The sequence below is a fragment of the Podarcis raffonei genome, chromosome 7 (assembly GCF_027172205.1).
Source record: "Podarcis raffonei isolate rPodRaf1 chromosome 7, rPodRaf1.pri, whole genome shotgun sequence".
Taxonomy (NCBI): Eukaryota; Metazoa; Chordata; class Lepidosauria; order Squamata; family Lacertidae; genus Podarcis; species Podarcis raffonei.
Window position 1 is genome coordinate 1,500,074 of NC_070608.1, and position 24,559 is coordinate 1,524,632.

General features: G+C 48.8%; 2 protein-coding genes across 2 annotated transcripts in view; one reads left to right on the forward strand and one right to left on the reverse strand.

The window, feature by feature from the left end:
* PPP1R16A (protein phosphatase 1 regulatory subunit 16A) overlaps window positions 1-6,087 on the reverse strand; it is a 53,057-nt gene extending 46,970 nt beyond the window's left edge. Inside the window, exon 1 of the mRNA XM_053395070.1 lies at window positions 5,976-6,087. The gene's annotated coding sequence lies outside the window, so the exon portion shown is untranslated. The remainder of the gene's footprint in view (window positions 1-5,975) is intronic.
* A 10,071-nt stretch (window positions 6,088-16,158) lies between these two features.
* LOC128417266 (uncharacterized) lies at window positions 16,159-23,212 on the forward strand. The gene is made up of 3 exons (XM_053395691.1): window positions 16,159-16,500; window positions 18,908-19,893; window positions 22,178-23,212. Exons 1-3 carry the CDS (start codon window positions 16,296-16,298, stop codon window positions 22,658-22,660), a joined length of 1,674 nt encoding a protein of 557 aa, XP_053251666.1. The 5' UTR covers window positions 16,159-16,295; the 3' UTR covers window positions 22,661-23,212.
* The last annotated feature ends 1,347 nt before the right edge of the window (window positions 23,213-24,559 follow it).

A 24,559-nucleotide genomic window follows, 5' to 3' on the forward strand; every position in this document is an offset into this window, starting at 1 on the left:
CAAAGTTGAGGAAGTCTGCATTAAGAGGCAACTTTTTTTTTGTCCTTTATCTAGTGCCAGTGTCATTGGGTGACCTCAAGTTCTATTGTTATGTGAAAGGAAGGGGGGAAATAATCTTTCTTCACCGGCTCCTCACCAGGCATGCAAACAGACCTAGTAAATGGTTGGCCATTTTAGAGAGAGGGTACATTTTCAAAGGCAGGAGGAATGCTGAGCTGTAAGCCGTTCCTGAAAATCACTGCGGAAATTTAAACAACAGACGTAATCTATTTACTTGAATTAACACCTTCCCTCCTAGACAGAAAGCACCAAGGGGATAACAGCTCTTTTGGAAAAGTTAAAATCTCACTGATTAGCCTTTTCCCTATAAAACAGCTGACTGTTGGGATTTTCATTTTATAAAAGGGGGGGAGTGCTGTTAAGCTCAAGGCTCTGCTTCCACCACTCTGGTTCCAAGGAATGAAGCAAGATTTAAAATGCTTGCCTCTGTCTCCATGGGGTCTGCATTGCGTGAAGAGTACTAATTTTGCTTCTGGCAGTTAATACGGAACAGATTCTAAAATCTGTAAGACTGATCTTAGACCTTCTGTAAACGTATTTTCACTAAAAGGCAGTTTTGTTGTAATGGTCATTACGGTATGTATTTTTGTGTTTCGATATTGTAAACCGCCCTGTGGTACCTGGATGAAGGGCGGAAAAGAAATTTAATTAATTAAATATAACAATAACAACTCCTCACAAAATAAATAAAGGTCCTAGCCAGAAATAACCTGTGCACCAATCTGTTTCACATATTATGAGCACATCTTAACCAGAAAGCTTAGCCGCTATGGAAATCCAAGTGTGGAATTATTATTCACATTATAATCCTCAATCAGGGTGACAAGCCAAACAACTGAACACACCCCACTCTCCCTGCACAAGAGGAAGAGATTAAAAGGTCAAGTTGCGGTTTGAAATAAACCAGAATTTCCTGCTTTGTCCAAAGATGGGAAATTGTGGTTTTGTACAAACCATAGTGAGTTAACAAACCACAAGCTCAACCCACAGTTCCCGGTAATATATTCAGATGAAATACGAAACTGATTTATTCTGAATTACGATCTGATGTTTTAATGCCACCCCCTTGCGCACAGAGCACAGATGCATGAACTGCAGCACAGCACACATTCTTCTCAGGACAAGCAATGGTTTCCTACTTGAACACAATCTGTATCTGAATGTCCAAGGGGAGTTCATTTATGACTGTAAGCTTGTGTGTAGCCGGCTCATCGTTGTCGCTGCCCTGATATATGTCTTACACAAGAAAACAATTCTTAAATCAAGTGGTGCTCTTGGATTTTTCAGTGGGGAAAAACTAGGAAAAGGAATGGAAAGAGGACTATCAAGCCCCAAACGAGGTGTAGTAGAAGCCTCACCTAGATAGGATAAGGAAAATGGCAAATAGGCAGGTAAGAGAGAGATTCAGAGAAATCTTTCTTGGAAGGGATTTATACTGTGAATAGCTGTTCATATTACATATAAGCAGAAAACGGGTCTTCCTAGCATCAGCACTTGAAACAGGCACTCAGCAAACTACAGTTTAACTCAACCTATTAAATACTCATTGCCCTTAGCCTTAAAGGAAACACAGATGCAGCCATTTCCTCCCTGCACCAATCAGAGGGGGAAAAAGAGTGCCATGTTTAAAATGAAAGTGGCTTAGTTACTTTTGTAAGAAAGACTAGCAAATAAAATAAACAACAACAACAACAACACACTCATATATTCCTAGTGGTGGAATATACTTTGAGAATCAATCTTAGCTGAAAAGTAAAAAATAAAAAATAAAATATGCTTTATTTGTTCGAGGTCACAAAACAGACAAAGAGATTTCTTAAAACACCCACTTGGTCAAAAGATACATCATTTGGAATTACAGAGAGCTTCTATTTAAGCATGGGGTTCTGTGCAAAGCTAAGCACCTACACACCCTGCCACCAACAGAAGTCAAACAATGATCACATTTGCTCATCTCACTTTGCCCAGCCCTGCCAGTAAGTTCTCCTTGTTTGCCAACGTAGCAACAAAGCAATGCCTACTGGTGGTTGCTCTGCAAGTGGGCCCTGCGCTTGCTCGTCCATCGCACACCCGCTGCAGGGCAAACAGACATCAAATAGAGGAGCCCCGCACACCCTTTCCCTCACTGCCTTCATGCACCTTGGCCCTCGTGCAACACAGCCGCACCTGCTGCATAAGCAGGAACCTTTTCCACCTGTGCTATCACTCCAAGCAATTGCACAAGGCAATACCAGCATCCTCTGCAACATTGCCACGGCTCCCAAGACATCCTACCCAGTCTGCGCATCCCTGTCGGTTTTAGCACCTCCCAAAATATCCATCCTGCAAGCAACTTTTGCTGGGCTGGCCTTCATGACCAAGCACCACACCATTCACTACCACATAAAGCATAGGCAGTGCCCGGTTCCCTTACCATTTCAGGTTACCGTTTAGTGCCTCTAGCTCAGCCCGACAGCAGCGCATAGACTCCCCAGGGTTTCATGCAGGAGTTTTTTCCCAGTACTCCCTGGAGACGGCAGGGACTGAACGAGAGAACTTTTGCACGCAAAGCGTGAGCTACAACGACACTTCCTCTCCGCTTAGCAGAAGCCTGCCTGACCAGGCCAGGAGGGCCATCTCTGGTCCAGTGTCCCACTTCCTCCAGGGTCCAACCAGATGCCTCTGGGAAGCCAAAGGCAAGGCAACAAGGAGGAAGCCCTCTCCCTCCCTCCTCAAGACATGTGAATGGCCGCCGCCACTCAGAGACTTCCAAGGTTTATGGAGGCTCTGTTTGCTACCCGCCATGAGCCACAGATAGACCCCTCCTCTTCCTCCATTTCAAAGGCAGTCCTCAAAGTTGACCATGTGCTGTGTGAACCAGCCCTCTTTCTCTCCCAGCTGGCCCCATAGGGAGGCCCCCAAATACTAATACAGTGGTCCCTTGGTTCTCAAACTTATTCCGTTCCAAAACCAAAGCGTTCCGAAACCAAGGTGTGCTTTCCCATAGAAAGCAATGCAAAATGGATTAATCCGTTCCAGACTTTTTTAAAAAAAACAACAACCCTAAAACTGCAATTTAACATGAATTTTACTATCTAACGAGACCACTGATCCATAAAATGAAAGCAATAAACAATGTATTGCGGTCACACAATCAATCAATCAATCAATCAGTGGTTGAACTGGGTTCCACACAGTCACAAAAACAAAACAGAAAGAGCCACAAAAAAAAAACACAAAATAAATAGCAAAACCTTACAGACCTCAGGGTAACACTCAAAATGCAAATGTAATACTCAAATTGGAACTGTATCACTCAAAACAGAGCACATTCGACTTCCAAAAAAAGTTCACAAACCGGAACACTTCCTTCTAGGTTTGCAGTGTTTGGGTTCCAAGTTGTTTGAGTCCCAAGGTGTTTGAGAACCAAGGGAGCACTGTAACAGGAGAGACGGAGAACCTTCTCCTCAGCCACTTCCTCTCCGTAGTGAATAATAATAATTATCATTATTCCCAGGGCTCTTCATCAGCCTCCGGCTCCTCTCAGGTGACTCCATTGTGAGAGAGCCAGGGAACGATTCATAATGATATAATAATAATAATTTATTATTTGTACCCCTCCCATCTTCAGAAGGAGCTCCGTGGGCCCCTCTTTTTCTGGGAAAATAGCACTCGTGATGATGATTTAAACTTGCATGCCGCCCTATACCCGCAGGTCTCAGGGCGGCTCACGACATAAAAGCACAAAATGCATAATAAAAACGAAAAGTAACCAAACAATTAAACCCCTGTGTTGCAAACAATCATCAGTAATATCCAAGGCAACACGATGAGCAAGTACAACAATGCAATATCTATATGAACTCTTTATATTGTCTATACGGAACATTGAATAATATGAGAAAACAAACAAACAGAAATCTTATGGATCTCTGAAAGTCACTAAATGTGCACTCTTTATGGATTCTCTTGAAAACTTAGAACCAAATAAACATAAGTCTTATAAGTCTCTGAAAGTCTTTGTAGACTATGCCAGTCTCTGAAAAGACCCATTGTTTCTTTCAAGAGAATCCATCAATATATGGTTTCTCATATTGTTCAATGTTCCGTATAGACTATGTTGTTGTTGTTGTTTAGTCGTTTAGTCATGTATGACTCTTCGTTGGGTTGTTTAGAGGTGTCCGCCTCTTTGTGACCCCCTGGACCAGAGCACGCCAGGCCCTCCTGTCTTCTACTGCCTCCCGCAGTTTGGTCAGACTCATGCTGGTAGCTTCAAGAACACTGTCCCACCATCTCGTCCTCTGTCATCCCCTTCTCCTTTTTTTCGGGCAATCTGTCTTTCCCAACATCAGGGCCTTTTCCAGGGAGTCTTCTCTTCTCATGAGGTGGCCAAAGCCTTGGAGCCTCAGCTTCAGGATCTGTCCTTCCAGCGAGCACTCAGGGCTGATTTCCTTCAGAATGGAGAGGTTTGATCTTCTTGCAGTCCATGGGACTCTCAAGAGTCTCCTCCAGCACCAGAATTCAAAAGCATCAATTCTTCGGCGATCAGCCTTCTTTGTGGTCCAGCTCTCACTTCCATACATCACTACTGGGAAAACCATAGCTTGAACTATACGGACCTTTGTTGGCAAGGTGATGTCTCTGCTTTTTAAGATGCTGTCTAGGCCTGTCATTGCTTTCCTCCCAAGAAGCAGGCGTCTTTTAATGTCATGACTGCTGTCACCATCTGCAGTGATCATGGAGCCCAAGAAAGTAAAATCTCTCACTGCCTCCATTTCTTCCCCTTCTATTTGCCAGGAGGTGATGGGACCAGTGGCCATGATCTTCGTTTTTTTGATGTTGAGCTTCAGACCATATTTTGTGCTCTCCTCTTTCACCCTCATTAAAAGGTTCTTTAATTCCTCCTCACTTTCTGCCATCAAGGTTGTGTCATCTGCATATCGGAGGTTGTTGATATTTTTTCGGGCAATCTGAATTCCGGCTTGAGTTTACAGTGGTACCTCAGGTTAAGTACTTAATTCGTTCTGGAGATCCGTTCTTAACCAGAAACTGTTCTTAACCTGAAGCACCACTTTAGCTAATGGGGCCTCCTGCTGCTGCTGCTGTGCCGCCAGAGCACAATTTCTGTTCTCATCCTGAAGCAAAGTTCTTAACCTGAAGCACTATTTCTGGGTTAGTGGAGTCTGTAACCTGAAGCGTCTGTAACCTGAGGTACCACTGTATAAGATTGGGGACATCCGCCTTACTAGCAAAACCTGTGAAAAGGACCATGGGGTCTTAGTCCAGTGGTACCTCTGGTTACGTACTTAATTCGTTCCGGAGGTCCGTTCTTAACCTGAAACTGTTCTTAACCTGAAGCACCACTTTAGCTAATGGGGCCTCCTGCTGCTGCCGGGCCGCCGGAGCACAATTTCTGTTCTCATCCTGAAGCAAAGTTCTTAACCCGAAGTAGTATTTCTGGGTTAGCGGAGTGTGTAACCTGAAGCGTCTGTAACCTGAGGTACCACGGTATATGGATACTGCATTGTTGTACTTGGTCATCGTGCTGCTTTGGATATTACTAATAAAAGCGAAAAGCAGACCCCCTCGCCTCCATCCTGAGCCCCTTCCCACCCCTCCCCCCTCCTCTGCCCCCCCCACCCAACGCCCCCCACCCACTTTGCTAAGAGGCAAAACTCCCCCCCCCCGTTCACCCCCACCCCGAAATAGAGACCTCGCCTTACTCCCCCCCAACAGCTGCCCCCTCTCATGCCACTTGTCCCACCCAATGCCCCCCATGGCCATGTCACGTGACTCATGGGGCTCGGCACCCCCTTTCGGCGGGGGGGGGAGTGGGTTAGGGGGGAGCTCAGCCTCTCTTCCCCCCCCCCCCGGCCGCCCCTCCCGGGAGACCCCCGCCCCGTCTCCCGCCGCTTCCCGGCCTCTCGCTCACTCACTCTGCCCCCCCACCGCGCTCCTAAGCCGGGCCTTCCCTCGGGGCTCGCCTCTCCCGCTAGGCCCCGGCGTCGCCACCATGGCAACCGGACACACTTCCGGCCCGGACAGGAAGTAAGGGGGTCCCGCCCGGCGGCGACGCCATGATGGGTGAGGCAGGAAGGGGGGAAAGCTCGCCGAGCGCGAGAGGGACCTCGGCGCGGGAGGATCCCTTGTTGGGAGGGATCGAGTCCGACCGGGGATCTAGCAGCCCAAGCGTCATCAAGAATGAAAAACCAACAAAACATTTTGCAGCTTATATATATATATATCTATATATATACACACATACATACTGTATATGTACTATATATATATATATATATATATGCACTATTTGTGTGTGTATATATATATTTTGTGTATAATAATAATAATAATAATAATTTATTATTTATACCCCGCCCATCTGGCTGAGTTTCCCCAGCCACTCTGGGCGGCTTCTAATCAAGTGTTAAAAACAATGTATGTATGTGTTTGTGTATGTGTATGTGTGTGTGTATATATATATATATATATACACACACACACACACTCTGTGTGTGTGTGTGTATGCACTGTGTGTGTATATATCTATCTATCCATCTATATCTATATATATAAGAACGCCTCTGAACATGTGCAGAGTGCCACTGAGACATTGCAGTCACCTTTGTGGTTGAAATAAAAATAAATAAAAAATTGCCCATTGTGCATGCACATGAAAGCTTATACCAGAACATACTTAGTTGGTCTATAAGGTGCTACTGGACAATTATTATTATTATTATTATTATTATTATTATTATTATTATTATTATTATTCGACTGCGTCAGACCAACACGGATACCTACCTGATCCTTTGTGGTTGTTTGCCCACAAATAAGAAGATCTTCCAGGGGGTCAGAAGGCAGGAAGGCTGGACAACGCCCTTCCCACCCCCATTCAGTAAGGCAGCTTTATTTGTTAATTGACTGACTGATTGATTGATTGATTACATGTGTATAGTATCTTTTCCTCCAACGATCTCAAGGTGGCCTGCATGGTTCTCTTCCTCCTCATTTTATTCCCACAATAACCCTATGAGGTTGGCTAGACTGGGAGACTATTCCCACCCAAAACACTCTACCCTGCAAGTGGGGGTGCTCCAGAAGTTGCCTTGTCTGGGTGACAAAGGGGGGGCTCTCCCTGCCTTCCTATCTTTTTAAAAAAATATTTTTTATAATTTTTTTAACATATCATTTCCAACAATTATTAAACATACTTTTATATCTTATACTAATTTTTTGACTTCCATCAATCACATCTGAAAATTTCCCAATCTTTTCACTTAATGTACATTTCTTACTTTCACTATTACTTTTAAATCTCATAAATAATCTTTCTCTTCTTTGCAATATTTCATATATTTCTCCTTACAAGACTTCTTGTAGTCCTACTAGCGTAATTTGTTGATTACAGTTGCTCTTCAAATAGTTCATATATTTCTTCCAATCTTCTGTTTGTCTCTGGTCCCGCAGGTTTCAAATCCTTCCTGTCGTTTTATCCAGTTCTGCGTAGTCCATTAATTTTGTCTGCCATTCTTCTTTCGTCGCCCTGCCTTTCCATCTTGCAATTTTTTAACATCCTTTTAAAAAAAATATATTTCTATTCATTTTTTCCTGTTTTACAATTTAGAATATTCATTTAAACAACCTTAAAATATCAGTGACTTCCCTTCCAATCCTTCCTTGGTTCGTTTTGCACAACATAAATCCCTGCATATTTTATACAAACCAAACCGTTCCGTATTCCATTATTACATCCATCAAAACTTATTTACACCGTTGAATTTATCTTAATGCTACCAACGTTTTCCAAGCGTACACAATTTTAAACACCCTTAGGGCTTTATGTTGTGAACCGGTCTGCGATCTTTGGATCAATGGTAGTACTGTATACAAAATAATAATAATGATAATGATAATAATAATAATAATGTATATAGTACTGCCATTGATCCATATTATTATTATTATTATTATTATTATTATTATTATTATTAAGACTTGACTTACACCAAACAGTGCCAGCCAAAGACATTTTGGAACCTGAGGCGGACCCCAAAATAGTATTCCCTCCCCTCCAGGGAAGAAGGGGCGAGGGAAGATCAACAGCAGGAACAAGGAGGCAAGAAAGATTGACATTGGGATCTGCTGTCCCGGTGGACCTTGCCGCCTGAGGCAGCCGCCTGACCTTGCCACATGGGTGGGCCGGCCCTGATACCAAACATCATAAATGTATTTCAAGGGTAAACATAGATTATCGGAAACCACTCTGTGCCGGTTCTAGAGCAGGCTGTGACCCAAACAGAGAAGTACTGCTGTTCTTCCTGGAGAGCCTGAGTAGATGTGAGCTGGCACAATTCTCCCTGCACTTTTACTGCTCTTGTTATTTGGAGGGGTGCTCTGCAAGGTCTCTGCTCCAAGGAGCTTACAATCAGAAAGGCCCAGAACTGCAATGCAGTCCAACACTAGGAACACCCCTTTGAGGGCAGGCTTATGCTTTAGCGGAAACCCATTCTGGTTAGCCCAAAGGGTCCTGGGGCACAGTAAAGGGGCATTTCCAGAAACATCCCCCACCACCCCACAGAGCGAAAAGGAACGGACTAGATGAGCTTTGGGTCTAATCTGGCAAGGAGGCAATCCTTTTGTTTCCCCTTGGAACTCAACGTTCCTCCAAAACCAAGGAACGGCTGCAGCACACTCAAATGTTTTCCTTCCCTGTCTTTAGGAATATAGGGCTATTCTCTCCTTCCCCTGCTAGATGGGCCAGATCCTGATGCCAGGTAAAGGTAAAGGGACCCCTGACTGTTAGGTCCAGTCATGGCCGACTTTGGGGTTGCTGCGCTCATCTCGCTCTATTGGCCGAGGGAGCCGGCGTACAGCTTCCAGGTCATGTGGCCAGCATGACTGAGCCGCCTCTGGCGAACCAGAGCAGCACACAGAAATGCCGTTTACCTTCCCACTGGAGCGGTACCTATTTATCTACTTGCACTTTGACATGCTTTCGAACTGCTAGGTTGGCAGGAGCAGGGACCGAGCAATGGGAGCTCACCCCGTCGCAGGGATTCGAACCAACGACCTTCTGATTGGCAAGTCCTAGGCTCTGTGGTTTAGACCACAGTGCCACCCGCGTCCCTATCCTGATGCCAATCTCTTCCTGAAAGGAGACAGAGAGCAATGGTCCACTTAGCGAAACATTCTCATTTATGGGACCGCCTCTCCTGGTCTGCCCCCAGAGGACCTTAAGGTCCATGAATAACCATAGTTCAGAGGTCCTTGGCCCTAAGGAAGCCAGATTATCCTCCCCCAGAGCCAGGGCCTTCTCAGTGGTGGCTCCGACCTGGTGGAATGCTCTGTCCCATGAGACCAGGGCCCTGCAGGATTTAACCTCCTTCCACAGTGCCTGTAAGACAGAGCTATTCCGCCTGGCCTTTAATTTGAATTCAGCCTGATCTTTTATTCCCCTTCCTTCCCTCCCCCTCCCCTTTTTATGAAGATCACCTGCCCTGAGACCCCACAGCTAATTCTCCCTTGGTCTCCTCACTGGCCCAAGTAGGACTAATTCAGCCAGCTAGCCCTGGTGATCATCTATCTAATGTTTATTGCATGGATATTGGGATTCTGAATTTATTGTTATTCATGTTTTATACTGTATTTTATGCTGTTTTTTGTTGCATCAATTAAGTGTTTTAAATTTGTTGTTAGCTGCCCTGAGCCCGGTTTTCTGAACCGGGAAGGGCGGGATATAAATTTATTACTATTTATTATTTCTGACTTGGTCCTGCAGCATCTCTAGAGCGTGGGATGTAAAATGGTAAAAGGTAAAGGACCCCTGGACGGTTCAGTCCAGTCAAAGGCGACTATGGGGTTTCAGCGCTCATCTCGGTTTCAGGCCGAGGGAGCCGGCGTTTGTCCACAAACAGCTTTCCAGGTCATGTGGCCAGCAGGACTAAACCGCTTCTGGCACAACAGAACACCGTGACGGAAACCAGAGCGCACAGAAACGCCATTTACCTTCCGCTGGAGTGGTACCTATTTATCTACTTGCACTTTGACGTGCTTTCGAACTGCTAGGTTGGCAGGAGCAGGGACCGAGCAACGGGAGCTCACCCCATCGCGGGGATTCGAACCGCCGACCTTCTGATCGGCAAGCCCAAGAGCCTCAGTGGTTTAGACCACAGCGCCACCTGCATCCCTAGTGTGGGATGTAATCCATCGGTACAGTCAAATGCAACATTCCTCATTTCCCTAGAATGGGCACAGTCAGGGGGACATCCCGTCAATGTAACTTCCTTTTCCGCTGGTCTGGAGCATCCTTGCCCTGCATGTGACCTGGGAGATGCGCCTGGCTCTGGCTGACTCCATAAAACAACTGAGTCATGCGGCCATTTTCTCAGCCTTCTTGATCAGTCTTCAAGTTGTCTTGTTGCAGTGTTGTCTTCTCTCTTTTGCTGCCATGCTGCTCTCCTGCAGCCATTTTGTTCCATTAATGTAAATTTTGCTGTCTGCTGGCTCTAAGCCAGCAGCACATGTGTTCAGCCTCCATATGAGACTCAGACTTTGTCGTGTAACTATTAAGGCAAGCCTGCCTTTCAGGGCTCAAATCGTGAACTGACGTTAGCAAACTTTTTGTTGCTTCACTCAGAAAGACTCTTGTGTCTTTATTCTTTTAAGAGGGATTAGAAGGGGCACCAGGAAATAATAATAATAATAATAATAATAATAATAATAATAATAATAGTAGTAGTAGTAGTAGTAGTAATACTTTTTTATTTATACCCCGCCCTCCCCAGCCAAGGCCGGGCTCAGAGTGGCTTACAAGCAATAATAAAAACAAGAAGAATAATTACAACTTAAAAACAAAAATAAAATACAACATTAAAATAATGGAACATTAAAATATTAAAATGTAGCCTCATCGCAGGAGGAGAAGGAAAAGAAAAAAGAAAGAGAGGGAGGGAGGGAATCAAATTGGCTCCAAGCCAAAGGCCAGGCGGAACAACTCTGTCTTACAGGCCCTGCGGAAAGAAATCAGATCCTGCAGGGCCCTGGTCTCACGAGGCAGAGCGTTCCACCAGGCCGGGGCCAGAGGTGAAAAGGCCCTGCCTCTGGTTGAAGCCAATCTAACTTCCTTAGGGCCTGGGACCACTAGGGTGTTGTTATTTATGGACCTTGAGGCTCTCTGTGGGGCATACCGGGAGAGGCGGTCCCGTAGGTACGAGGGTCCTAGGCCCTGAAGGGCTTTAAAGGTCAAAAGCAGCACCTTAAATCTGACCCTGTACTCCACCGGGAGCCAGTGCAGCTTGAAAAGCACTGGGTGAATATGCTTCCATGGCAGAGACCCCGTGAGGAGCCTCGCTGCAGCATTCTGCACCCGCTGGAGTTTCTGGGACAGCTTCAAGGGCAGCCCCGCGTAGAGCGAATTACAGTAGTCAAGCCTGGAGATGACCGTCACATGGATCACTGTGGCCAGGTCGGGGCGGGAAAGGTTAGGGACCAACTGCTTGATGCGGCGAAGGTGGAAAAATGTCGCCTTGGCTGTTGCTGTAACTTGTGCCTCCATGGAAAGGGAGGCGTCAAGGATTACACCCAAACTCTTAACGGAAGGCAATGGCACTAATTGGGCCCCCGCAAGAGAAGGGAGTTGGTCCCTCATCCCCATGCCATCCCAACCCAGCCATAGGACCTCTGTCTTCGAAGGATTTAGTTTCAATCGGCTCCCATGAAACCATCCAGCCACAGCTTCCAAGCATCTGGTCAGTGTGTTCGGGGCCGAGTTGGTGTGGCCATCCATCAGCAGATAGAGCTGAGTGTCATCAGCATATTGGTGACAGCCCAGCCCAAAGCTCCGGATAATCTTGGCAAGGGGGCGCATAAAGATGTTAAAAAGCATCGGGGAGAGAATTGCGCCCTGCGGCACTCCACACACCAAGGAGTGGCGCGACAACATTTCCCTCCCTAGTGCCACCCTCTGTCCCCGACCAGAGATAAAAGAGCACAGCCAGTTACGGGCTATGCCCTGTATCCCCACGTCTGCAAGGCGGTGGTCCAGAAGATCATGATCGACCATGTCAAAGGCTTCTGACAAATCTAAAAGGATCAGCAGTCCTGACCCGCCTCGATCCAGTTGTCTACGGATATCATCTGTTAGGGCAACCAGAGCCGTCTCCGTCCCAAAACCAGGACGGAAACCGGACTGAAATGGATCTAATGCCGATGTTTCCTCCAGAAACCTACCAAGCTGTTCAGCAACCGCTCTCTCAATTACCTTACCCAGGTATGGAAGATTTGAAACTGGGCGGTAATTGGATAGGTCTAAGGGATCTAATGAAGTTTTCTTTAAGAGTGGACACACTCTTCAGTTCCTTCAGTTCCACTGGGAATGTCCCCGTGTCAAGGGAAAAATTGATAATTTCAACCAGGGGGGTCCGCGTAACATCTGGACACTCCCTAATCAGCCAAGACGGGCACGGATCAAGGAGGCAGGTGGTGGGCCTACTAACTTGGAGGAATCTATCCACATCAGTAGGGAGTATCCGATCGAAATGGTCCAACACTGGACCTGAAGTCAGTCGAGGGGCCTCCAGTTCAGTCACTGTATCTAAATTGGCAGGGAGGTCACGGCGGAGCAACAGGACTTTCTCCACAAAAAAGCTCGCAAATGCCTCACAGCTGTGGGTCGAATTTGTGCTTAAATTTGGTTGTCCTCCTAAGGACGTTATTGACCTAATTATTCTAAAAAGTTGTGCCGGGCGAGAGCTAGCGGATGCAATGGAAGCTGCAAAGTAAGATTTCTTAGCAGCTTTCATAGCCATCTCATAGGCTTTCATAAGCGTCCTATAAGATGTTCTTGAGGCTCCGTCACGAGTCCATCGCCATACTCGCTCTAGCCGTCTGAGATCCCGCTTCATTTTCCGGAGCTCCTCAGTAAACCAAGGGGCCCGGTTTCGGCGGGGTCACAGAGGGCGCTTAGGCGCGATCTCATCAATGGCTGCCAAGAGCTGGTTATTCCAGTCCTCAACAAGGTCATCTAATGAGTCGCCAGGAGGAGCAGGGTTCCGCAAGGCTTGTCGGAATCTATCAGGATCCATCAGTTTTCGCGGATGAGCCCAAATAGGTTCGCCACCCGAGCTGGGGAGGAGCGGGAAGTCAATCTTGGCTTTCAAAGCGTAGTGATCAGACCATGGCACTTCCACCGCGGGGAGCATGATCACATCTATGCCAGCCCCAGAGATCAGATCCAGCGTGTGGCCTGCTTGATGAGTGGGGCCCAAAACAAACTAGGAGACCCCTAGTGTTGCCATGGAAGTCAGTAGGTCCAGAGCCTGTGAGGAGGGAGCGGCATCGGCATGGACGTTGAAGTCTCCCAAAACCAATAGGCTTGGGAACTCCAAGGCCCAGCCCGCCACCACCTCCAGCAGGTCTGACAGGGTGGCTGCAGGTGTGCTGGGTGGTCGGTACACCAGCCAGACAGCCAGGCTCTCCTTGGTGCCCCACACGAGACCAACACATTCAGTGCCGGAGATCGCCGGGGATGGCAGAGCTCTGAAAGAGCAATCCTCTCGGAATAACAACGCTACTCCTCCCCCCCGACCCGCAGTCCGCGATTGATGGAGGACAGAGAAACCTGGGGGTGCTATCTCATGTAGGGAGACTACTTCGCCTTCCTGTACCCAGGTCTCCGTCACGCAAGCCAGGTCAATCCCCTGCGAGACAAAAAAGTCACGCATGGTGGCGGTTTTGTTGCCCATGGACCTGGCATTGCACAGCACCAATGACGGAGGTGGGTAATCCTTGCTCTCCCTACCCTCATCCCTTGGGATGGGGCGTAGATTGGAAGGGGTTCGAGGATCACTGCATCTCGAAACCCTTCGTCGATAGAGATATCTAGCCCCACCGCCATTCCTCCCTAGCCCTTCAATTGTGGAAATCCCAGATCCCATACTAGCCTGCCCAATAGATGGGTAACATCCCCTCAATAACAAGTCATTCTTGGGCCAGGACTCCTGGGTCAAAATGGTATGGGGAAGAGGTGGAGGTCTGACAGGGTAAGTATCCCTAGAAGATAAAACCCAACCAACCGCACCCAAAGCGGGGGGGACAGTCCCATGGTGTTTCATTAACTGTCAATCCCCCTCTCCCTCCTGAGTTAATTGGAGGATTGTTGGTTCTATCTGTGGCTGTGGAAGTATTAATGAGGTATGTGTTATAAAATGTGGATCACTGGCCAACAAAGAGCCAGATTCGAATTCAAAAGATCTGTCCATCCTGTCTCGCCAGGAGTAGAGAAGGCTGATCATTCTGATAAGTTTTTGGAACATTAGGCAAAGGTCCAGATGTAGAGTTGGTGCTGGATATCTCCAGATTGTCAGCAACATAGAGTTCTTTAGGTGTTGTTGCCATAGAAATGTCGGAGGCGCCAAATTCCTCATCTAATTTGGTGTCGTTTGAACAGGGAACAGGGAGTTGCACTGATGTCTTTCTATGGGATAAAGAGCTGTTGGACGTCTTTAAATGTTGTGCTCTAGGCTCTACTGTCCTTATATTTTGGGTAGAAATCTCAGTCTTTATAATAGAAATAATAATAATAATAATAATAATAATAATAATAATAATAATAATAATTTATTATTTATACCCAGTCCATCTGGCTGGGTTTCCCCAGCCACTCTGGGCGGCTTCCAACAAAATATTAAAATACAGTAATGCATCAAACATTAAAAGCTTCCCTAAACAGGGCTGCCTTCAGATGTCTTGTGTAAATCTGGTAGTTGTTTTTCTCTTTGACATCTAGTGGGAGGGTGTTCCACAGGGCAGGCGCCACCACCAAGAAGGCCCTCTGCCTGATTCCCTGTAACTTGGCTTCTTGCAGCGAGGGAACCGCCAGAAGGCCCTCAGAGCTGGACCTCAGTGTCCGGGCAAAATTATCTTAACTAAGAGGTCCGTATAGTCAACGCTATAGTTTTCCCAGTAGTGATGTATGGAAGTGAGAGCTGGACCATAAAGAAGGCTGGTCGCCGAAGAATGGATGCTTTTGAATTCTGGTGCTGGAGGAGACTCTTGAGAGTCCCATGGACTGCAAGAAGATCCAACCTCTCCATTCTGAAGGAAATCAGCCCTGAGTGCTCACTGGAAGGACAGATCCTGAATCCGAGGCTCCAAGACTTTGGCCACCTCATCAGAAGAGAAGACTCCCTGGAAAAGACCCTGATGTTGAGAAAGATGGAGGGCACAAGGAGAAGGGGACAACAGAGGATGAGATGGTTGGACAATGTTCTCGAAGCTACAAACATGAGTTTGACCAAACTGCAGGAGGCAGTGGAAGACAGGAGTGCCTGGCGTGCTCTGGTCCAGGGGGTCACGAAGAGGCGGACACGACTAAATGACTAAACAACAACAAAGAGGTTCAAACGAATCTGCAAACTAGCTTCCAGCTATATTGAGGGGAATCTACTCTGCTACATCACTTCCTAGCGTGAGTGAAGGAAGGATAAGACTTATTTAATACATCCTTTCCTACTATCCTTAACATTCCCACGCAGAGGAGTCCTTAGGGGAAAGGTGCAACATGGAAAAGGATGCACGATGGAAGTTTGCATGCAACTACAGTCATGTCTCGTGTTGCGTTTGCTTCATGATACGTTTTTTCTGGTTGCATCCCGCGGCGACCTGGAAGTACCGGAAAGGGTTACTTCCGGGTTTCAACGCTTGCTCATGCGCAGACGTGCAAAATGACGTCACGCGCATGAGCACACATGGCAAATCGCGACCTGCCCATGCGCAGACACGGGTTGCATTCTGCTCATGTTGCAAACGGGACTCCAGAATGGATCCCTTTTGCAACCAGAGGTACCACAGTATGTGCGCAACCTCGCAAACACACATCGCTGCAACCCAGAGGTGGCCAGAAAGGGAACAGGGGCAGAATGAGATGTTGGACGATTGGGCTGCCCTTCCGTTCTTCTTCCAACTCCTCGATGCTCCCATTTCATGCCCTCCCGAACACCCTTTGGCGAAGCCACACAGCTGACAAGACCGAGGACTCCGGCGGTCCTTCCACCATGCGCCTACCCCCCTCCAAAGAATGCAGCTCTGGCGGAGTGTTGTGCAGAAGAACCACACATGACAGCGCACTGACATCACAGTGGACAGACTCTACCAACCTGGGCTGGGACGGAGGCCATGCTCGGTCCGCCCAGCTCTCGGTGCAACCAGCCTTGACCTCGTGGCCGAGGGCCAGGACTTCTTGGTCCTCCCTCATGGCCCAGACCGGGTGTCCCTGGGCCGGCCGGTCTCCTAACGCCTGGAGGAGCAGCGGAGACCACAGGCGGCAGGAGCAGACCAGGCGGTTTTCTCACGGCGCGGAGGAGGAGGAGGACGACTGGGAGACTGACCACGACTACGTCAACAATGCCAGCAGGCCGTGGGGAGATCGTGAGATTTCGACGGCCTCCATTATTTCTGGTAAGCCCAAGAAGAGCTTGGCCCGTCTAGTCCGGCATCTCGTTCTCACAGTGGCCAAGCAGATACCTGTGAGAAGCACACAAGCAGGACTCGAACACAAGAGCAACGCGCTCCTCCTGTGGTTTGCCTCTGACTGTGGAGCAGAGCAGAGGCGTCCTGGCTAGCAACCATCGATAGCCCTCTCCTCCTCCAGGAATTTGTCCAATCCTCTTCTTAAAGCCATCTAGGTTGGTGGGCATCAGTACCTCCTGAGGCAGGGAGTTCCAGAGGTTAACAGTCTTGAATCTTCCAACATTCAGCTTCATGGGAATTCCACAAGTTCTAAGGCCATAAGAGAGGGGGGAAAACTGTTCTCTACCCACTTTCCCCCATGCCATGACATTCCCATTCCCAGATGGGCGGAGTATAAATAAATTTATTATTATTATTATTATTATTATTATTATTATTATTATTATTATTATTATTCCTACTCCGCCCTTCCCAGTTCAAAAACCGGCCTCAGGGCGGCTAACAACAAATTTAAAACACGTAATTGTAGAAGCAGCATAAAACACAGTATAAAAACATGAATAACAATAAAATTCAAAGTTCAGAAATCAATTTAGGGGAAATCCATCTAATAAGCATTAGGTAGTCTAATTAGATAGCATTAGATAGTCCTATTTGGGCCAGCGAGGAGGCCATGGGAGAATTGTCTGTGGGATCCCGGAGCGGGTAATCTTCATAAAAGCGGAGAGGGAGGGAAGGAAGGGAAATAAAAGATCAGGCTAAGTTCAGATTGAAAACCAGGAAGCCATAAACATGAACTGGAAGGACCTTGGGAAGGAGAAGCAGTTGCTGCCCCAAATTGTTGGGCTTTGCTGCATTTATTTTGAATTATAGCTCCCAGTAGCCCCAAAGGGCAGATTCAGACAAGGAATGGATTCATGACATCCATTCTAAGTGGTGTGTCTTGGACTTGTTAGATGCAGAGGAAGAGGAGAGGATCCAGCTGGGGAACCCCAAAGGGAAGAAGGCTCAGAACCCAGGGAGTGGTGGTGGTAGAACCATGAGTGGTCAGAGGGAGAAGGGGGAGAAGACTAGAAGGAGGAGGTGTCAGAAACGTGGTGAGAAGGGAGAGTTTGTGGCAGAGAGCAGTCCAGATTCAGAGGCAGAAGCTGAAGCCGGAGAGGAGGGAGGTCAAGAGGCCGAGATGAGTCAGGCTGGTGAAGAATCATGGGTGTCCTGCTGCGACAAGCTCCCCTCCAACCTTGTCTCCCAGAACCAGAAGTGGCATGAAGTGGGCGGAACCATGCAGGCGCAGTCTCCAATTGCTTGGAAAAAGCCCTGGGGAGGTAGGGCAGAGCTGTCAACTTTTCCCTTTTCTTGTGGGGAATCCTATTCGGAATAAGGGAATTTCCCTTAAAAAGGGGGAAAGTTGACAGCTATGGAGGTAGGGACCTTTGGTCTCAGAAACCGGTCCATAGGGCAAGACCGACCTGGGATGAGCAGCTGTGCTCCTCAGGCCTGACACGCCACCAAGTCTGTGCAGGTCGTGTTCTTTCTAAGAAAGGGTTAACTCCAACGTGCACAGTGTGATTTATTGCTGGCTCCTTCTGTCACTTAGTTTTCTACCGCCCTAATGCCTTCCAGATGCTTGGGAGGGGCTACAGTGGTACCTCGGGCTGCGAACAGGATCCGTTCCAGAGCCCCTTTCACATCCTGAATAGAACGTAAGACGTACCTGCGTTTTGCCACTTCCGCGCATACGCATAATGTCATTTTGACCGTCTGTGCATGCGCAAGTGGCGAAACCCGGAAGTAACACGCTCCATTACTTCCAGGTCGCCGTGGAGCGCAACACGAAAATACCTATCCTGAAGCATATTTATCCCGAGGTATGACTGTACAGGGATGCGGGTGGCGCTGTGGGTTAAACCACAGAGCCTAGGACTTGCCAATCAGAAGGTCGGCGGTTCGAATCCCCACGACAGGGTGAGCTCCCGTTGCTCGGTCCCTGCTCCTGCCAACCTAGCAGTTTGAAAGCACATCAAAGTGCAAGTAGCTAAATAGGTACCGCTCCGGCAGGAAGGTAAACGGCATTTCCATGCGCTGCTCTGGTTCTCCAGAAGCGGCTTAGTCATGCTGGCCACATGACCTGGAAGCTGTACGCCGGCTCCCTCGGCCAGTAAAGCGAGATGAGCGCCGCAATCCCAGATTCGGCCACGACTGGACCTAAGGGTCAGGGGTCCATTTACCTTTACCTATGACTGTACAACTCCCACCAAGCTGTGCAGGCTGAGGCTGATGGGTATTGTAGTCTAAAACATCTGGAGGACTCCCAGTTGTGGAAAGAAGATGTACTAGGAGGCCATGAATCGGAGACACTTTTTCACTGAGTCTTCCCGGTTTCACTTCTCTTTAGAGCTCTCTAGATCCATCCGAGAATGCAGCCTCGGAAAGCCGAACCCGCCCAGAAGGACGGATCACGCTGATTGCCAAAGCCACCTCCGGGGTTGTAAGGATCCGGTGCGGAACCGCCCGAAGGATCCCGAGGGGCATCAGCCGCCGATGTGCCCGCACGTGCGATCTTCGCCCAGCCTGGGTATAGAGAGGGCATCCCTGTTCAACCGCAATGCTGCAGAGAAGCTGGACACTTTCTTCTCCCAGAAGCTGAAAGCCCGCCTGTCCGACCGCTGTGGCGACCTGGGAACCCCTCAGGAAGACCCCACAGACCCCTGGAGGGACCCCAGGAAGGAACACGCCGGCCCCGAGCGAAACTGCAGGAGGCAGGATCACAGCCGCGCAACCCAAGGAAGAGGAGATGCCACCCATCCCCACGGCTGCCACCCATGTCCTCGGCCCCTCCGGCACTGTCTCACTGGCAAAGGCGGGGCGCCGGAGCGCATCTATTGGCGGCAGGAGAGCAGCAGGCCCTCCACGGCCGTCAGCAGCTCGGCACGGATCCTTCCTCGCTGCAGAATCAGCCACGTCCAGAGCTGCACGGCCTGCCAAGCGTTTAACAGGGACACGCCAGCGGGCATGGAGACGCTCCAGGAGAGCGGCTGGAGTCTGCCAGAAGGCAAGGAGAGAGCGGGTTTGAGTGCCCCCCGCCAGAGGGAAAGGACGGGGCCTCCTTGCCGGCGGCAGGTGCCAGACCGGTTTTTGAAAGTTCAGCAGTGGCTGGAGGAGACGCCGGCCGAAGACCCTCCGTCCCACCCAAGGCAACAGGGGCGTGGGGCTGGGCATCGGGGTAGCCCAGGCACTCTGGGGTGGCCACCTGCGTACGGATCACTGGATCAGAAGGAAAGGGATTCTTGGGGTGAGGCAGGAGGCTGTCCAAGTCTGGACCCCACAGCTGACATCAGGCACAGAATGAAGAGCCATCAAGAAGAGGACCCCACTCACCAGGTGAGGGGGCAGAGGGAGGGGTTGGGGAATAATAATAATAATAATAATAATAATAATAATAATAATAATAATAATAATAATAATAATTTTATTATTTATATGCCGCCCATCTGACTGGGCTGCCCCGGACACTCTGGGCAACTTCCAGCAAAGTATTAAGACCACAGTTCAACATCTACCAGCTCCATCTGGTATGCAGGATGAGACCCTCCCTGCCCGCTGTCTGTCTCACCAGAGTGGTGCATGCTCTGGTTATCACTCACTTGGACTACTGCAATACGCTCTACGTGGGGCTACCTTTGAAGGTGACCCGGAAACTACAACTAATCCAGAATGCGGCAGCTAGACTGGGGACTGGGAGCGGCCGCCGAGACCACATAACACCGGTCCTAAAAGACCTACATTGGCTCCCAGTACGTTTCCAAGCACAATTCAAAGCGTTGGTGCTGACCTTTAAAGCCCTAAACGGCCTCGGTCCAGTATACCTGAAGGAGTGTCTCCACCTCCATCGTTCTGCCCGGACACTGAGGTCCAGTGCCGAGGGTCTTCTGGCGGTTCCCTCACTGCGAGAAGCTAAGCTATGTGGAACCAGGCAGAGGGCCTTCTCGGTGGTGGCACCTGCCCTGTGGAACACCCTCCCACCAGATGTCAAAGAGAAATACAACTACCAGACTTTTAGAAGACATCTGAAGGCAGCCCTGTTCAGGGAAGTTTTGAATGTGTGACATTTTAATGTATTTTTAATCTTTGCTGGAAGCTGCCCAGAGTGGCTGGGGAAACCCAAGCCAGATGGGCGGGGTACAAATTATTATTATTATTATTATTATTATTATTATTATTATTATTATTTATTATTATTAATCACACATTAAAAACTTCTGTACAGATGTCTTCCAAAAGTCAAAGAGTTGTTTATCTCCTTTACATCTGAAGGGAGGGTGTTCCCCAGGGCAGATGCTATGGGGCTTCCCCAGATATAGTTGGACTACAAACAACTCCCATAAGAGGCTGCCGAATCAGGATTTGCAAATCTGTCCCCGGACAAATTCCATCCCCGGAATGTCCCCGGATTTGCAAATCTGTCCCCAGGAAATGTGGCAGCGGCAGCCTCAGCAGCCCAGAGCCAGCTTGGTAGCGCAGTTGGCTCTGGCTGGCTTTAGGAGGTGCCCGCTGCCGTCGCCACTGCCAAAGGGGAACCAGGGATGTCCAACAGTACAGATCTCCTGCCCCCTTCCCTCTTTGTTTTGACAGATCAGGGGAGGCTTGGGAGTCACTGGCGGGCGGGCGTTGCCCAGGAGGGGCACAAGGCATGTGGTTTCTCTGCCAGGCAAGGTGCAAAGCCCTTCTTTCGCACCCTGTGAAACATAAATGTGCAATTCTTTAAAAACTGGGAAACCCTGTGACTCCCAAGCCTCCCCCGATCAGTCATAATGAGGAATGGGTCAGGAGATCAGAGGAGTCATGGGCAGGTGACTGTTGCCCAGTTTTTTAAAAACTGCACATTTATGTTTCACAGGGTGCAAAAGAAGAGCTTTGCACTTTTATACAATATGCATGTGTGCTTGGGCCCAGGGTCTTTTGCCTTGCCATCCCCACTACTGACTCCCTGTTGCTACTCAGCTTAAAAAGAAAAAAAATATATGTTGCCGGATTCACTGAAAAAAATCTGGTAACCATACCCTAAACTCACTGAGCCTCCGCTTCCTGCCCTTCTGCCTTTCCCCTCCTCCACAGAACAAAAGAAATTACTGTGAAAATCCCTGAAACGAGAAGTAATCGACTATAGAATCACAAAAATCATTCTTTAACATCAGCAGTCAGGAGCGCTTCAGCCCTGTTTTTGAGTGTTTGAAACTTAAAACCTCAGTTTCTTAATAGGGCTATGTTTAAAACTTGTCTGAGTTTCTGCCCTGTTTTTTGAGTTTGTTTGAAACTTTAAAACCTCAATTTCTTATCACTGCTGCTTGATTCTCTTAAATAGGGCTATGTTTAAAACTTGTCACTGAGGTTTTCATACCTTCTTTGGAAACTCGAGGAGCTCTTGAGCTTGTTTGATATCACTTCAAATCTTATAATTTCTTTATTTCCTTCTGAGGAAACATGATAGGTTCAGTGAAACGAGTTTTGTAGCCGGCACCTCGTTAAGTCTTTGTTTAATTCTAGTTTATTTTTTGATTTTTGTTATTCTGTAGTCGATTACTTCACATTTCAGGGATTTTCAGGGTAATTTCTTTTGTTCTGGGTAATTTCTTGAGTCTCTGACTGTCTTTTTCCACTCCTGCAGGCTTCCGGGCTCCACACCTGCGACGATGCCAGCACCTCTCCCGCCACGTGCTCCTGCCTCTTCTGCGAGCAGCAGAGGCCCCGCGCCACGCTGGTCTCCGGCAAGAAAAAGCCGGACCCCTCCGCCGAGGAGGTGGCCGTGCAGCTGCAGGCGGAGAACCGGATCCCCCGGATCGTGGAGGCTTTCGAACGTCGTTCGCTGAGGGAGGCCAAGATCGTGGAGAGGGAGAAGGCGTACCTGTCGGCCCGGCAGAGGGAGCTGGAGAAGCGGGCAAGGGCAAGCAAGGCGCGTGGGAACGCCAGGCGAGGCCACCACCAGGCCAGCGGCACCAAGGCAAGGAAGTCCCATGCCAAGGAAGAGGAGCAGATGCCGTGTGAGGAGCCCAGGCCCCGGGCAGTGCCAGAGGGGCCCCCAAAGCGCCACCAGGCGAGGGAGCGAACGGCCAAGCCCAGTTTCATGGACAGGCTGCGAGGGCACTACTAGATCCGTCGGCTCGAGATGCCCAGGGACTGGACGCGAGGAAAGCCTGTGGTGATGTGGCCGAGGGAACCACGGCGTGGGCGAGGCTCCGAAAGGCGGTGGCTCCGAGGCCAGCAGGGGCTGTTCTTCTGCAAAGGCAGGACAGGAACAGGTGGCAGAATAGGAAGCGGGCATGCCCTGGCGCTGCCCGTGGGAAGGGCATGCTAAATGGAGAGAGCGTGCTTCTCCCTCTTCGCCAGCCCAGGGGTCTCTGCCGTGGGTCTGGTGCTGGAGACTGTGCACCCAAAGTTGCCACGCCAAAGGGATCTCTGAGAAGACGGAGCGATGGGCCAAGGGGTTGCAGGTGGCACTCTGGGCCGGCTGTGGGCACAGCTGCAATGGCGGGGCAGGGAGGGGGCAGCAAGGTGAAGCAGTATCCCGGCCAGTAGGTAGGTTTTCCCAGCGGCTCCTGAGAAAAGGATGCTTGCTTGCACGCCACACGGGATATTTGCCACTGGGTGGGAGCAGGTCCAATGGCCTGTTCCATGGAAGCCACGGAGGGCGGGTGATGCAATTCAAGCTGGTGTGTTATTATGAATAAACCATGGCTGTGTAGACGATGAGATGATGTGTCCCTTGCTTGATTGACGAAGGGTAGGAAGCAAGATGTGTGGGGAGGGGGTTAGGGGAGGGCTGGGACCTCTCGTGGGGGACACACCTTGCTCCTTCTGGGGTTGTTGGTCCACCTCGGAGCCCCTCGCTGCGCTCAACTCTTACCTGCGGCTCCCAGAGGCTGTCGGCAGGCGACAGAGGCCACACCCCAGGAAACCAATAGAAAAAAGACAGTCACAGAACTGAGAAATTGAACAAAACAAATGAAATACAGTGGTACCCCGGGTTACAGACGCTTCAGGTTACAGACGCTTCAGGTTACAGACTCCGCTTACCCAGAAATAGTGCTTCAGGTTAAGAACTTTGCTTCAGGATGAGAACAGAAATTGTGCTCCGGCAGCACAGCGGCAGCAGGAGGCCCCATTAGCTAAGTGGTGCTTCAGGTTAAGAACAGTTTCAGGTTAAGAACGGACCTCCGGAACTAATTAAGTACTTAACCCGAGGTACCACTGTACCTTGAAAATCCCTGAAACGAGAAGTAATCGACTATAAATATTGTCTTGTGGAAATCAACTAAATAATAAAAATCAAAAAGCTTATTAGAAAAACCTAAAATAGAACAAAGCCTTAACGGGATGCCGGCTACAAAGCTCGTTCCACTGAACTATTCCATTTCCTCAGAAGGAAATAGAAAAATCATAAACTTTAGATGACCAAATTCAAACAAGGGAAGAACCCCAAAAATTCTGACATATTATAATCCTAGCTTGACCTAGGTTAAAGCAAAGCGCAGTAATAAAGGATTGAAGACAGGCTCCAGCAGATGGAGCGGACAAGACCAAGAGGGGGTCCAGTGGTCAAGAAGGCAGTTTCTGCATGTTCTGTAAAGGGAAGTGGGTGGGGCAGGGGGGGCACATCCACCTGGGAGGAGAGCCCATCTAGGAGAAAGAAATATCTGAAATTATTATTATTATTATTATTATTATTATTATTATTATTATTATTTTATTTATTTATTTATACCCTGCCCATCTGGCTGGGTCTCCCCAGCCACTCTGGGCGGCTTCCAACAAAATATTAAAAATACAATAAAGCATCAAACATCAGAAGCTTCCCTGAACAGGGCTGCCTTCAGATGTCTTCTAAAAGTCAGGTAGTTGTTTATTTCCTTGACATCTGATGGGAGGGCGTTCCACAGGGCGGGTGCCACCACCGAGAAGGCCCTGTGCCTGGTTCCCTGTAACTTCACTTCTCACAGGGAGGCAACCACCAGAAGGCCCTCGGAGCTGGACCTCAGTGTCCGGGCAGAAC

Coding starts and splice junctions, on each gene's coding strand:
- LOC128417266 (XM_053395691.1), top strand. CDS start 16,296: ATGGCCCAGACCGGGTGTCCCTGGGCCGGCCGGTCTCCTAACGCCTGG. Junction 16,501..18,907: donor GACGGCCTCCATTATTTCTG/GTAAGCCCAAGA, acceptor ACTTCTCTTTAG/AGCTCTCTAGATCCATCCGA. Junction 19,894..22,177: donor AAGAGGACCCCACTCACCAG/GTGAGGGGGCAG, acceptor CCACTCCTGCAG/GCTTCCGGGCTCCACACCTG.